The sequence below is a fragment of the Polyodon spathula genome, chromosome 7 (assembly GCF_017654505.1).
Source record: "Polyodon spathula isolate WHYD16114869_AA chromosome 7, ASM1765450v1, whole genome shotgun sequence".
NCBI lineage: Eukaryota > Metazoa > Chordata > Actinopteri > Acipenseriformes > Polyodontidae > Polyodon > Polyodon spathula.
The window spans coordinates 51723054-51738392 of NC_054540.1; the positions used below are offsets into that span (position 1 = coordinate 51723054).

Genomic DNA, 15339 nt, shown 5'->3' on the forward strand with positions numbered 1-15339 from the left:
TCATTTTTGTTATTTTTTTTTGTTAATCCTAAATTAATTTTCCTAGTGTTTTCCAGTGGGAGGGAGAAGCTTTAGTTTATCAGCAAGAGTCTAAAAAAAGACCCTCTACTACTTTTCTATCAAGCTAAAACCCATCCCTTAAAAAATAGAAACATCCCCTCCTTTACACAATTAACCAGTCATGCATTATAGTTCCTTCTGGCAGAATTTATATAGGGTGCCTACGTTTTTTCATGCCTGAACTCCAAATCGGATCTAAGCTGCTATCCATGAAACCTGTTAGTAACACTGTTTAATTTGCAAACCTGAATGGAAAACTGCCATTTTCAGTAAACACAGTTTTCAAAGCCTTTCACTTCCTGTATTATGCAATTGCTGTGCTTTTCTCTTATCTTTATCTTTTGAAAACATTGCAGAATTATATGGGAGAATCCACTGGTTTGCAGTTGTGGTTTCTACTCATCATGATGGTTTTATGATGTGCTTTTCTGTGGTTAATCAAGCTTGACTTTGCTTTCTGTTGCTTTTTTTTTTTTTTAGTCATGACGTACCGCAGTAAGTGCTAACAGATTTATTAATAGATTTGTAACTTAAACGTTCAACTTGAAATGCATTTCTTTTTTTGGTGATTGCCAAGAGTCAAAGTGAACTGGCATGGCATAACTTTTTCTTCAGATCAGGTAAATCTCATCCGGTCTAGCAAAATGCCAATGGATTGCAACATGTTGCTAGAGATGTTCTTTGCTACCTGTGCACTGTGTGATGTGTTCCCTGCCAGCACATTGTGTGTAACTGAATCCCTGGAGCCTTTGAACACAGCAAAGAGTCACAGGACTTTCATTTCATAACATCTGTAGTGCCACAATACATAAAGGCAGTTTGCAATGAAAGCTGTGTCATTCATGAATAGCTAATTAAAAGTTTTAAAGGCAGGGTTTCACTGCACCCCAGTGTAGGGACAATGACTCCAGCGCCAGGCTTGTCTTGTCTAGCGATTCGAAAAATTGGTTCAATTTCAGGATTTTAATGAGCGATAGAGAGAGTGTGAGTGTTGCTGTGTGATGAGTTCAATTCAAATACATTGAAGAACTAAAACTACTTTTCAGCTGCTTGGATTTTTTTGCCAACACCCCCACCCCTCTCACTACCGTTTTAATGACAAAAGGTGTTCCTTTTATACAAAAAAGCAAAGATGGGTCAGTAATAACATTATTAGTGCTAATAAAAGGGAAGGAATCATTTTTAAATGGTTAAAGGAAGTCCTATCAAACTGGGAGATGATACATTTCCTCTGACATGTATTCTCTGCCATGTCTATCTGCTTCCACAATGCCACAGTGTTGACCTACACTTTTCTATACTTTTACTGTGGTAGAAGACTTTCCATTTGTAAAAGGCACTGCCTTGGGAGGGACACAAATGTTTGCCATTTGTTTTGATATTATGGCCGTGCACTTCTTTGCAATAAAAGTCCTTCTCTATTACTGTTATTGTTGAAGCAGAAAAAAAAAAGAAATATGGTTATGAGGGACTTTTATTCTGAAAAAAGCTTGGAGCATGTTTAAAAGGCACAGTTGATAAGTAACTTGAGACATGTGGATAAAGTATATCAAAACACATGTTTGTAGATGTCCCTAGTTGTTCACTCTAACCACTTGTCACATCCTCACACTCCCTCCCACTTTTTCTTCTCCTCCCTCATCTCTCTCACTTCTCTACCTCATTCTTTTCCCTTCCCGTCAATCTTCTCTCTCTCTCTCTCTCTCTCTCTCTCTCTCTCTCTCTCTCTCTCTCTCTCTCTCTCTCTCTCTCTCTCTCTCTGTCTCTTTTTCCCCTATTTATTCTAACCCCCCTCTCTGCCGTAGCCCTGCCCTTTCCCTCCCCTACCTCCCTCACTTTCCCTCTCTACTCCCTCTCTCTCTCTACTCCCTCTCCTACAATTTTTTCCCACTCCCTTTTATTTCCTCTGCTTCTCTCTCTCTCTCTCTCTCTCTCTCTCTCTCAGGTTGTGCTCTGGGGCCAGATGAAGAGCAGCCTCTGGGAGTTCAAATGGGCTATTCAGTTTCGGCTTGATGACGCCACTTAGCCATTAACTATCTCTAGCAAATTTATAACCCAAAGCCAGTCCCCACCTCCTCACCATTCACATCCTACATCCCCTCTCGATCACTCACCCTCTCTCTCACACACACACACTCACATACACACACACACACACACACACACACACACACACACACACACACACACACACACACACACACACACACACACACACACACACACACATAAGTACATCCCACAGCCACTGGCAGACTTTAAACAGACCTTTAAGAATAAGAATATATACACAAGCAGCTGAACAGATAGAGATAAACAGAGAGATAGCTTCCAGCCTTTAAATTCTTTTGAGGGAAAACATCATTGTTGTTTAACAAAAGAAGGGAATATTTCATTCAGGATTTTCTGGGAAAAAGTACCAGATCAAACTCTACTTTTTGATTGGAATTTGTAGACTTTTCTTTTTTTTTTTGGTGGTTGTTTTTGAGATGTTTGCAGAAGATTCTGGGTTTGCATTGATTGGACTGTCCAGGCACTTTGAAAAGGATAAGAACATTCAAGGTTGACTAGGGGAATTTCTCTGTCTACTAAGTGAACTCTTGCCAGTATGGATCTACATTGTTACAGAGGTAAGGGACTTGCATGGTCAGAACAGGCACCTCAGCACTTTGGGCAACATAACTGTGCAGTGGGAGCACAGCAATACAAAAAAGGACATAAAACTAGGCAAACCGTTTATAGCGTAGCAATGGGAAGATATAGATGGAAACAGCTACAGTACAGAAATCTTTGGAAGCTTTGGAACGTGCAGTGTCAGATGTCTGTCTATATATATACGTTACTATCTATATATATAATATATATATAATTATATATATATTATATATATATATTATTATATCTATACACTATATATTCATATCATTCATCATTTATATGTAATTAATAAAGTATGCCTACGGATATATGGGGGGGACCAAAATGTTATCAGAATAGTAATTTCATTAACATGTAAAAAAAAATAAAAATAATCATGTAATTCTAATTATTATTATTATTATTATATTATATTATTATTATTATAATTATTATTATTATGATACTATGTAATCATTTGAAAAGTTGTCTTTTCAAAAATTTTTTTAAAAAATATAATCGGCATAGTTGTCAGATATATAAATAATAATATATATATATATATATATATATATATATATATATATATATATATATATATATAATTTAATACTACATGACTATGACTATATACCAACTTACATTTAAAAGTGTGTAAAATATTAAGGGTGTGATTTTTCCACCTCTTTCAGGCTGATTAGAATGAACTCAGTGTAGCTCAAAGATTGTACATGTGCAAAGTGACTTTTAAAGCTGTGCTCCTATCATCAATGTGTATAGGGAATGTGTCTGCCACCCTCCCTTCTGCTTTAAAGCTTGAGTGAATCAGGGAGCCTGCCATTTCCCTGGGATGGCTGTTGCTTTCTCCCCTAATGCTGCTCTGTTAATGTGGCTCGCTCTTGGACTTTTTCTCCCTTGTCTGCAATATCTATTTCAGTGCATCCTGGGGGATCGGATTCAGCACATCCGGAATCTCAAACAATTTATTGTCATTCAATCCCTCTTTTTACCAGCAGGGCCGGGAGCAGGTCCCTGGGTCCCTGTGTCTGATAGGTTTATGTCTCACCCTTCCACCAGAAAAACTGAGAAATAAACATAGGAGCTATTAAAGCTCCCTGCTGACATTTACTAACCCACAGCTGTGTCTAAAACACCTCTTACATGACACTGTGTAACCACAGTGGGAAAATATCAATTCTGTGTCACTGGTTTGCCTTTTTATTTAGATAAACTGTCAATAGGTTAGTCCTTTCATAAATTGCCATTGTAGTGGCTTTGCTACAGAGGCCAATACAAAAAGCTGCTTTAAAAAAATAAAAATAAATAAAAAGTGTAATTTGCTTGTATCATATTTTTGTTTTGTTTTGTTTTGTTTTTACTTGAAGGAAACCACATATTAATGTTATACATTTAATAAAACTTACTTAAAAAGCAATCAATTGTTTATTATTTTGCAACTATAAAGTATTTTTTTCTTCATTCGGAATTAGAATCAGAAATTATGCTGAGACCACGAAACTATGAAACCCGGGACTTCACGGAGAAAGGCATGTGCCTCTTTGAAACTTATGGGTGCTTGTATTCCAGCATCAGTCCTCTAATACATTCGAATAGCATTTAGATTTTTCACAAAGCCTCTTAACAGCTTCTACTGTAACAAACACAGAAGGATATCAATTAAAATAACCAGGTGAGCATGGTTAACATACGGTAGAAAAAACAAACACAACCACCACCCTATACATAAATTCAATATCAAACATGGACTGAACAGTATTGATTAAACATGAAAAAGAACACTGAGGGTATAGCCTGGAAAACATCTTAATATATACCATATATTAAATCATCCTGTTTAATGATATATTCCAAAAAATCAAGAAAAGAATGACTTGTTTGGCATAGGCAAAGCAGGGTGTTGGTTCAGACAGTGATCCATGTCCTGGACTAGCTGTTCAAGCATTCTTGCATGCATACAATATATGGACAGTGCATTTGTGTTAAGGGATTACCTGGTCCTATTCCATTGTCCAACAATAACAAAGAAATGTTTGTTTTATTTATTTTTTTGCAATGCTTGGTTTTATGTTTCTCAAGCCAAAAAGACGCTCTGGTTGTTATGAATAATGCGCTGTACACATCCTGTAACCTAAACAGATACAATTACAGAGCCAAGGATTTCTACAAGGTAATTACTCAAGCAAATCCCTAGCAAATGATCTGGGTTCTATGTTGCGGACATCTTCAGTTCTCAGCTCACAGATATGTTGTTTTTCCCCCATAGAACAGAATGTTAATGCCACATTGCCTAGCCAGGTTTGAAGTATGTAAATATTTCAACTTTTGCAGTTTAAAATGTATATATACATCTATCGAGTTCTCATCATATATATATATATTTTTATATAATATATATATATATATATATATATAAGTATTATATAACCGGACCAGAACTAATAGATATATATATAATATTGTTATATATTATATATATATCATGGAGTGACAAGCATGGTAGTATTGTAAGACGTCTTACTGTAGTCTTCCGCAGGAATGATATTGGCAAGGGCTTGTGTTTATTAAAATACCACTGAAGTGCATTTAGAAACAAGATGACCCTATTGTGGTTATTTAGTGCCTGGCCTCTGCTTCACTCTGCAGGGTTTGGAGGCTCAGTTTCCAGACACCCCAGTGTTAATGCAGGCTAGGACACCAGTTTTATTTAAGAGAACGACGCCAGATCATAATAACAATATCTTCAAAGCAACCACATAGAATACTAAGCTACTTGCAGAATAGAGATAACTATCAACTAAGGTGAGAGGTTTCATTACCATGTGATATGTGCAATCAGCCTAAACCGAGACATTGGATTCAGCTGGCAATACTTCTCACTCTTTACTCAATGGCTAGGGCTGAGCCTGAACATGATTGTTTTTAATAAGGATTCATATCAAAATGTGTTTGCTCAGCAAACCAGCACATGATTTTGATTTCTTTGCATAAAACAAGGGCATGAATGGGAGCAATTGTAGCAGCGAAGAGTCACTATAGTGAGCAAAGTGACGACTGGGCAGAGCGACTGGACTGGGCTGCAAGCCTTTTCTTTTTTTATAACGACTGGATACCAGTAATAATAATTGAAGTTCCACATACATCAGTTATAACATGTGCATGCAGTGGCATTTAGGTAACATTAATTTAAACCTATCATAAACACTTCTGGTATAGGAATTAAAAGAAGCAATTTGTAAATCAAAGTGCAGATATATATATAAATATTATGGATAAAATGTCAAGTCCTGTTTTTGCCCTTATGTGTGTTGGTGGACATGGAACAGAGCCCAGTATGCTGTAGCAGGATCATTTGGATTTGCGTCAGACAAGATGCAAAACCCAGATCATGTCTGCTATGCAGATGTTCAAGATCCCACATTGCTTGATGAACAAGGGCCAGGGGAATTGACCCAAGTGCCTTTGCCAAATTCTCCCTAGGTAAAGCATAATTTCCCCACCAAAAAAAACCAAAACAAACCAAAAAAAAAACCTATGCATGCTCAAGCGATCAGTTCAAACAGCTCATATGTTTCCTGTTCATGACTGGGTGTTTTCCAGGTTGTCTGCTATATTTATTTCTCACCATCCACAATCAAGTGGATTGGAGTGTGGAAACTTGGCTGTGCAACTAGATGCACAAAGTCTTTGGATGAATCTCTATAAAATGTTTTCTGTTCTATTAAATGGTTGCTTGTATTTTAGACAAAGGTAGTGCCTAGTGATTGATCATTCCTCACTCTTTCTCTTTCTAGGTTTCTCAGATGTACCCTGATACTAGATCCTGAGTGACCCGCACAGTCCAAGGAAACTCAACAGCTGACTGATGATGGAGCCAGACCTTGTGGACCTGCAGCAGGTGCAGGTTCTTTCCATCGACCAGATCCGATCCATCAGGGCCCATAATAACTATGTGGACAGGCCAATAACATCAACTACCCAGTCCAACCCATCCGTCTCTCAGCAGCATCAGAAAATTGAGTGGACCCAGGAACGGCAAAATCTCCACCGTAGCCAAAGCCATCACCACCATCCTAATCACAGCCACCAAACCCCATCCAGCACAGTTAGTTCAGTTTCCTGGAGCAGCACAGCATCAGAACAGAGACTGCTGGCTGGCCTGACCCCTTCTCATTCTGGTCCCGTCATTATCCGGATTCAGCCCAAGGGTGAAGTAAAGCCAGAAGATCTGGTGAAAGGTGTGGTGGACAGTCCAGACCTTAGCCAGCACCTCTTTATCTGTGAGCACTGCGGGAAATGCAAGTGTGAGGAGTGCAGCACCCCTCGGACCCTTCCATCCTGCTGGCTCTGTGGACAAAGGTGTCTGTGCTCCCTGGAGAATGCTGTGGAGTATGGCACCTGCCTCTGCTGCGTTAAGGGAATCTTCTACCACTGTTCCAGCGACGATGAGGACAACTGTGCTGACCATCCCTGCTCTTGCAGCCAGGGCCAGGCTTGCTCCCGTTGGACAACCATGGGCCTTCTCTCTGTCTTTCTGCCCTGTCTTTGCTGTTACCTCCCCGCTAAGGGCTGCCTCAAGCTCTGCCAAAGAAGCTACGACCAAGCCAAGAGGCCTGGCTGCCGCTGCAGCAACACCAACACTGTTTGTCGGAAGATCTCCTCCTCCTCAGGCCCAACACCCTTCCCAAAAACCCTGCAGAAGCCTGTATGACCTCCAAATGTGGCATTGAAAGACAAAGGATTCCCAAACCATAGGGTCACATTAGTCTAACCAAACTAAAGCTTAAAAACAATAATATAAAAATAAAAAAAAACACCGGTAACTATAACAATACCGTATAACGTTGCCTTTTTTTGGTTGGGGGGGCGAGGGAGTTTGCACGTTATATATTTACAAGGAAAAACCCCCCAAAGGGTATCTGCTTGTAGCATACAGGGTATATATACAGATAGCTTTAAATAGCAGTGTGGTTGGAAGAATGAAGATCTCATTAGCTCAGGTCCTACTGGATGTTGGTGCCTCCAGACACAGTGGGGTTGGTGTTCATTTGTCCATATGGCGTTTAGATGGACTATAGGAACATTCCCCGGAGTGACAATGAACTCAATATACATTTGTAATAAAGAATTAAAGGGACAACCAAAGCCAACTCAAGTTTGGAATAATTATTATGCACTGCAACAATGTGGGACTCGAAGAGGCATCTGCCAGAGGTTCTTAGAATGAGAGTGTTCTCATTAAAGAAGGATCAATGGTCATTCAGCAGCTTCTGTTGGGATCTCTGATCTCTCCCCTATGGAAGTTAAATCTTACAGAGGCCTTTTCAGAACCACTGTTACATTTAGCACTCATTTCATTTATAAAATTCCTGAGAAGGAGGACCGGAATGACCAGAAGTCAATGTAGAGCAAAGGATTTCACAGTAGCAGCAGCAATGTCAGTGCTGTTGCTGTTATTTGTTTAAGGAATTGTCCCCAGAGAAGATATGGTGCCAGATTTCTTTAGGGTTGGCCACAAATGTAATTTAAAACTTCTTTACTGTGAACCTAATGGGACCAACAGACCTGGTTCATACAGGTTATGTATTATTGAGATTTGCCTCTGGAACATCTATTTCAGCATGAAGAGACAATACATGGGCCAGTGAAAATGTTTAAAGAGGTACCATGTATCTGCTGCGTCTTCAGGAGTTTTTGGCAACAATATTCAACACTATCTTCAGCAGACTTTAGCATGTGATTCCTGGCAAATTCCTGTTGAACTCTAAGGAGCTTTGCTGTTCAGAAGTGGGATTCCTGTGGAAGCATGCTGTTCTGTTGCAAAGCCTAACCAAGAGTCAGCTGGGAAGGAAGTCTTTTATAAGACACAATGCTGAAGGAATAGACTAAAAATAGGACTTGAAAAATAGCCACAGTTAGGAGAACTTGGTTTAACTGGTGTCCTGTTTTCTAGAGGGGACCGAATTGGGAGCACAGAGCTTTGAACAGAAGAGCAGCAGTGAGCATTCTCTCATCTTGGGTGTGAATATAACATACAATGCACACTGTATACATCTGCAAATTAATCCTTACTGTTAGAATTTCGTTGATTATATTTTTGTATGTAAATATATTATTGTTATTATGATTATAATAATTATTATTAAAAATGTTATTATTATTTTTACTATTATAATTATTATTATAAATAACCTTGAGACTGCCTAAAAGCTGATCATTCCTTTTCTTTTAACAATTTTATTTGTGGAGGAAAAATCTGTGAGCCCTAACCATAACCACTACACCAGAGCTAGTGAAACATAAACGGTTATTTATTTTTTTATTCTACAGAATAGAGCATCAATGACCCACTCGCATAAAAGCTTAGTGAGTCAGGTAACAGTATGGATATGACCCACAATTACATTTACAAAGATTTGCAGAGACAATACAGATTCACAGTATAAATCAGAATGAAAGTAATGCTTTTGGTGTAATAAAATTGAAGAGCCATTACATTTAAGCCCCCCACCCATGGCACACACATACATAGATTACGGTTTAAACAATGCACAATTTTAATGTCCACTAAGGATTTTACCACGAAGAAAAGAAAATGATAAGCACTACAGCTACCCATACACGTTGCCTTACACCCTAGTTTAACTGCAACCTGAAAAAACACAATCTCACCCACAGAAACAATGCAATGGATCTATTCTCATGGTATGATTGGAGCCATGGTATGATAATAGCAATTCTACCATACTAGGACCACTGAGCACTATGTGCTCTGAATCCAATGTGTTCTCATTGCTGTTCTAATACTGAATCACAATGTTTCTTCTCCACAAACAAAATATTTGGTTGAAAGCAAACATACCAAACCATGTCTCTGTAGTCTGAAGGTTTACGCTGTGAATGGTGCCATATGAAAGGTGGATTGGCTTATTGGTACATACCATTTAAAAAGGAATGTCTGTCCAGCGCTATTTGCAGGCTATAGGTAAACCAGTATCAATTCCCATATACTAGTAAGTAATGCTTTGGTACAATTAACATCTTGTCTGTTGTTCAAAATAGTGTGTGTGTGTGTGTGTGTGTGTGTGTGTATATGTATATATGAATGTGTGTGTGTGTGTGTGTGTGTGTGTGTGTGTATATATATATATATATATATATATATATATATATATATATATATATATATATATATATATCTTTGCCAGTGTTGTTGATTAGTCACACAGATTTATTATTTATATATATATATATATATATATATATATATATATATATATTATATATATATATATATATATATAGTTATTAAATAAATCTGTGTGACTAATCAACAACACTGGCAAAGAAATAAGTATTTATTTTTTAAAAAGCGCCCTTTGTGATGTTTTTTGCTTTTTATTAGTTATTGCAAAATGCAGCTGCAGAGAGCAACATCGTAAATAAAATATATTAATTTTCAAATCGTACATTCCTGATTGAGCTCTCTTTTTTCTGTAATTAAGCTGTGATACCCTGCCAGGATAAGTTGATATTTTAAAGCATTTTGCAGCACCAGGGAATCCGTCTCAAATCAACCCCTTCATTTTAAGGATTGGTGGTTTATACAATCTAGGGTGCTTCCCCAGTGCTGCAAAATGTTCTAAAATTCCTGTGGGTATAGGTTAAACAAACTAACCCCCTAGTCCTATGGAAAAGGTTTTTCTTTACAGATAAATATAAAGGTGAAATATTACGTGCATGCTGTAGCAGAGCTTAAATGATAAAAGTAGTGATTTTCTCATACCAGTGGCCATTTATTATACACATTTGAAAGACATCTTGTCATTTATTTTTTCGTAATTCAACGCCACAGCATTACTACATTATTTATCTGATCTAATTTGCATTCAGATCCAACAATGGAATGACAGAAGCGTGCATTCCTAAATTACACTGTGTCACTGAGGAGATGTGGAGCTTTATATAAGGAAGACAACCACACCAAGTTCAGCTGTTTAATTTAGGGTTATACATACTTTCCTTTCCATATAACGTGCTTGTTATATAAACACAATTCATCATGAAAGTACTTGTAGTTCGGTGTTTATTAAACATCTTCCTTCGTGGAAATCCATAGTACTTGATGGTAGTTACATCCAACTAATTGAAGTACCACTTCTACTGAAGTCGGATCCTGCCCATTAGTTCTAGTGTGCCCTGTTTAATTGCACTCCAGCGTGGCAGTGGTAACTACAGTAGATACAGTACAAGTGCAATAACTAAGATCTAGTTCAGTAGTACTTTTTGACAAGGATTACATTTTAAGGCATAGCAATGGAAATGATTGCAGTTTTCATTGGTGCAAAACAGTTATTTTCTGGCTTGTCTGTTTCTGCGTCCTACCCAGTTCCACCTCACATGCAAACAGAGAGTGAGCTGTAGGAATGAGTTATTAGGACAGAGTGCATTAATTCACACTTATGTCAGAGCTGGGAATGCTTCCAGATCATACATTTTGATGGGATGTGACTGGTGTTTTGGCAGGATGCTGAAAACAAACAATAAAATCTGAAACTCACCGGACAATATTTCCTCAGGAACAATACAGCTGGACCTTGTTAATTCCAGGTGCGGTAGAAAACTCGGCTCAGTTTCGAGACGTTAAACTGATGGCACTGTGCTGTGTTCAATATGTCTTCCCAAGCAAGCATACCGAAGTCAACATCACAGAGAATTGCATTAAGGTGTCCAGGATGGTTCCCCATTCACTGCAAAGTGCTTGTTTTGATACTGCATGGTAAAGTCAAGTGGATCTCATTTTTTGTGAAAAAGCTGTATAATACCCCTAACACTAGCTAAAGTTCTGCCAGTAGTACCTCCTACAAAATAACTATGCAAGTGATATAAATATCCTGTATGTGCATATGTATGGCTGTCTCAACTATATCCATGTCAGGAGTTATTCATCCCCAGCATTGAGATAATAACATTTCAGTACTACGTCCAAGAGTTTTGGATAACTGTTATATGCTGTAGTATATTTTAAATTTAATTTACCTTATAAGGACTGGTTAATATAATTTAGTGCAATGAGGTGCGATGGTTTTTCCTACCTAAATAGTGTGAATAAAATATGTAGCTGTTATTATGGGTTCCCGGTCAAGATCTGAAATATGCTGCAACTGGGATTTAAACCTCCAAGCTCCCATTGGCATGACTCTCCCCATTCATTACATGTCAGTGCCTTTACCAGGTGAGCCCCTGGGACTCAATTATTTATTCATCTTAAGTGTTTACGCAAGAGAGATCTGCTGCACAAGTCCCTAGAAATGGAAGTTGGAACACTTTTGAAACAGACTGGGAGCGTTTAGTGGCTTGTGTTAGAGGAAACGCCTCCTTGGCAGCATGGAATCTCTTTCAAAGTACATCTCTTCCAAAGTATAATGTCCCACTGACAGCATGCTTATCATTCATTGAATTTTGTCTCAGAGGTGCATGCTCTTGAGCTACCAACAACTCTTCTTAGAGCATCTTGTTCTCCTTGGTGGTCTCTGGTCTAATTACTTACCAGGTTCAACCCTACTTAGCTTCTGAGGTACTGCCCAATCTGAAAACAAGAAGATACTATTGTAATGTTAACAAACAGCTTTTTTTTGTAATCTATCTCTAGGTTGGCATTTCACTGCCACATTTGTTTTTGCCAGACTTGGCAGTGTTGTTAATACCGATGTGTAAAATCAGTCTTGTGCCTTACAAAGTTGGCATAGCACAAGAATTTCAAGGTATCACTCCTCTAAGAGTATTTATGACTAAGTAGGGTTTATTAAGGACTGGCACAGATTGCTACTAATGTCATGTTGTTGTACCTGGATTGTATTGCCTGCAGTGCAATGCCGAGAATGAGCAGCACAAATCAAATGTGCTGCTGAGATGGTGTTGCTAGCAGGCTAACAGTGCAGGAATTGACAGCTCCTGACATTAAGCAGTTCTTCAGTGTACTGCTGTAGCATTGGAAAAGTCAGCCCACAGCACTTTGTCATTGTCTTTATACCTGCCCATTGCCAAGGGTCCTGGCTCTTGTTAAGATGACTGGTGTGAAATCAGGAAATGTTCTGAGGTAATCTAATCTCTCCTTGTCAAGGTGGGCAAGCGGTACTCGCCTGTCTTATTTTAAACAGCGGAAGGGTGAAGGCTGCTGAGTGTTTAAAGTTCACATCCTAAAAGCAGGGCGTGCGCTGAGTATGAGCAGCACTGAACTCTGGGTAGGTTCATTAATAGGATCCAGGAAATACAGCACTCCTCCATTCACATTTCTTTCTTTTGCTAAACGTGCAGCGTGCATGGGAATATTTTTTGATCACACTTTATTTTAGAGGGACACTTTTGTTGGTTTATTTCCTGTTAATAACTAGCTTACTAACATGTTAACAAATGTTTGTGTGTGTTAATAGTTAATTTACACCGTGCCCCATAAATCTGGCCTTAGAACAGTATATTATGGTCTCTGTTAAATCGAACGGCCACATCCCCTTTACTACCTGCACCACTAAACCAAAGTGAATTTATTCCTCTTTACTTAAAGACATTTCACACCAGAAAATAGGAGACTCAAGTATTCACGATCATCTATAATTGCTGAATTTTGGGACACCAGGCTTATTAACTCCTTATTTATTAACTTAAAATAAAACCTGATGAATTTGCTAAACATTACAATCGTAACAAGTGATGTTAAACCATGATAAACAGCAAAATGACTAAAGGGTTATTATCTATGTTAAAAGTAAATAGTGTAGTGTAATTGAGACAGACATAGTGTTTGGCTGCTCCATGCTCATTGACATGTAATCCAGAGCCTTCCTGCCCGGGGAGCTCATAATGCCCTTGCAGGCAGTGTAAGGAGATCTCCTGGCTGCAGCTTGTCTTTCTATCACAGAACCATTCTGCCTGCCTGCCTGCCTGCCTCTGTCTGTCTGTCTGTGTCACAGAGCCACGCCTGCATTTGTTCATTTGCTCCATAAATAAGTAATCAAGGCCAGTTTGCACTAATGGCTTGTGGAAGAAGGGAGTAGAGAAGAGAAGATGCGAAGAGAATGAGGTAACGCAGCTTGTGCTGATCTGTGGAGCTCTGTTCTCTGTGATCTGGGATCTCTGTTTTCTAGTTAAACATTGCAGTTGTTGACCCTGCAATTGAATCTATAAGAATGCTGTTGGCAAATAGCTTGCTAGCATGTTAACAAATGGTATTCATTTGTTTAATGGTTGGTTAGTATATGATAGTATTTATAAACTAATAAAATAAAATAAAAAATCAGATACAAATATCAAACCCCTATAGTGTTTAGGGATTATCAGCCCCAAGTCATTCATATAATTGGGATGTGGTTACATATGTTAGAAGTAAACATCACATTTACAATGTTTTTTTTTTATTTTATTTTTTTTTATCAAGCTTTAAGCTAACAAATGATGCCTACAAATATATGCATTTTCCATAAAAGTGAAAAGTCCTTATTAGTGTTCATCCATCCCTACCAATCTTCAGAATGCTTAAAGGTTCTGTAACAGGGGAAAATTGCATCGCAAAGGTATGAAACAACATGCACAGGTATTCCTCCCTGTATGGAGTTAGGGTTAAACCCCTTGAGCTGGCAGTAATGATTCATCTAGTGTCCCTTAAGGTAAATTACTATTATAAAAGTATACAAACGGAATAACATTTTTATGTAAGGCAGGTATTACAAGCTATGGAGAGACATTCCTAATGTAGGGTAACATGGTGTATAGGCACTCTGTCCCCCAGGCTAAAAGTGTTAACAGGGCTGTGGTTCCCATGGAAACCCAGACCTTGACATCTCAGTGAGAGTGACGGCCCCTGGAAAGAAAAGGCCCTTTCAGCCTCCCTGCTCCTTGGAAAACATGATGTAAACACAAGAAGCTTGAACGTATCTCAGGGTTTAGGGCAGTGGGGGCAAGCCATCTAAGGGTCTGACCCTTTCCGCCCATCGACCCACCTTTCACACCCTGGCTACAGAAAGGGACCCTGGTCTTCCTTAGTCATTAGGGACAGAAAGGCAGTCCCCTCAGCGCATTACTCCAAATTGTTTCTAAGGGTTCTCTCCAAAAGCCAGATAAGAACTGTCAGGCTCCTCTTCAAAGAATAGGACTTGTCCTTCATAACAAGGTTAAGCCCCCTGGGAGTTTCTCATAATGCACCTTGTCAGTCAATCAGAATATGTATGTCCATCACACTGGGTGCTATTCACAACCTTGGAACTCTGTGAGAAGAGAACGCAGCTATAGATCAAGAAAAAAGACAACACACCATCTGTAACCTTTGACTCAGATCAACAAAGAGTCTTTGCACAGCCATTCTGCTGCTACAGCTGTTCCTGTCTTCACTTGCCCCTCATTCAGGTGCAGGATGACTGATCTCTACACAGTGTTCGAGGAGAGCTCTTCTCAGGCAGGTAGTGAGCGGGAAGCAACTATACAACAGTGGGCTATATTTTCAAAGGTTCCCCGCAGTCTTTAATTCCTTCCCATTTTGTTTCTAATTTTTAAAGCGAGTAGATATTTTGGAGTAAATGCTTTGAAAATATGTTGCCTTGTTTCCTGTCTCTAACCTGCTGAAGTTCCACT

At 38.7% G+C, this 15339-nt stretch overlaps 1 protein-coding gene across 1 annotated transcript; it reads left to right on the forward strand.

Moving 5' to 3' along the window:
• The first annotated feature begins 2246 nt into the window (after nt 1-2246).
• On the forward strand, nt 2247-9814 carry LOC121318742 (protein sprouty homolog 3-like). Its single transcript, XM_041255750.1, has 2 exons — nt 2247-2690; nt 6510-9814. The coding sequence occupies exon 2, from the start codon at nt 6581-6583 to the stop codon at nt 7424-7426; it is 846 nt and encodes a 281-aa protein (XP_041111684.1). The 5' UTR covers nt 2247-2690; nt 6510-6580; the 3' UTR covers nt 7427-9814.
• The last annotated feature ends 5525 nt before the right edge of the window (nt 9815-15339 follow it).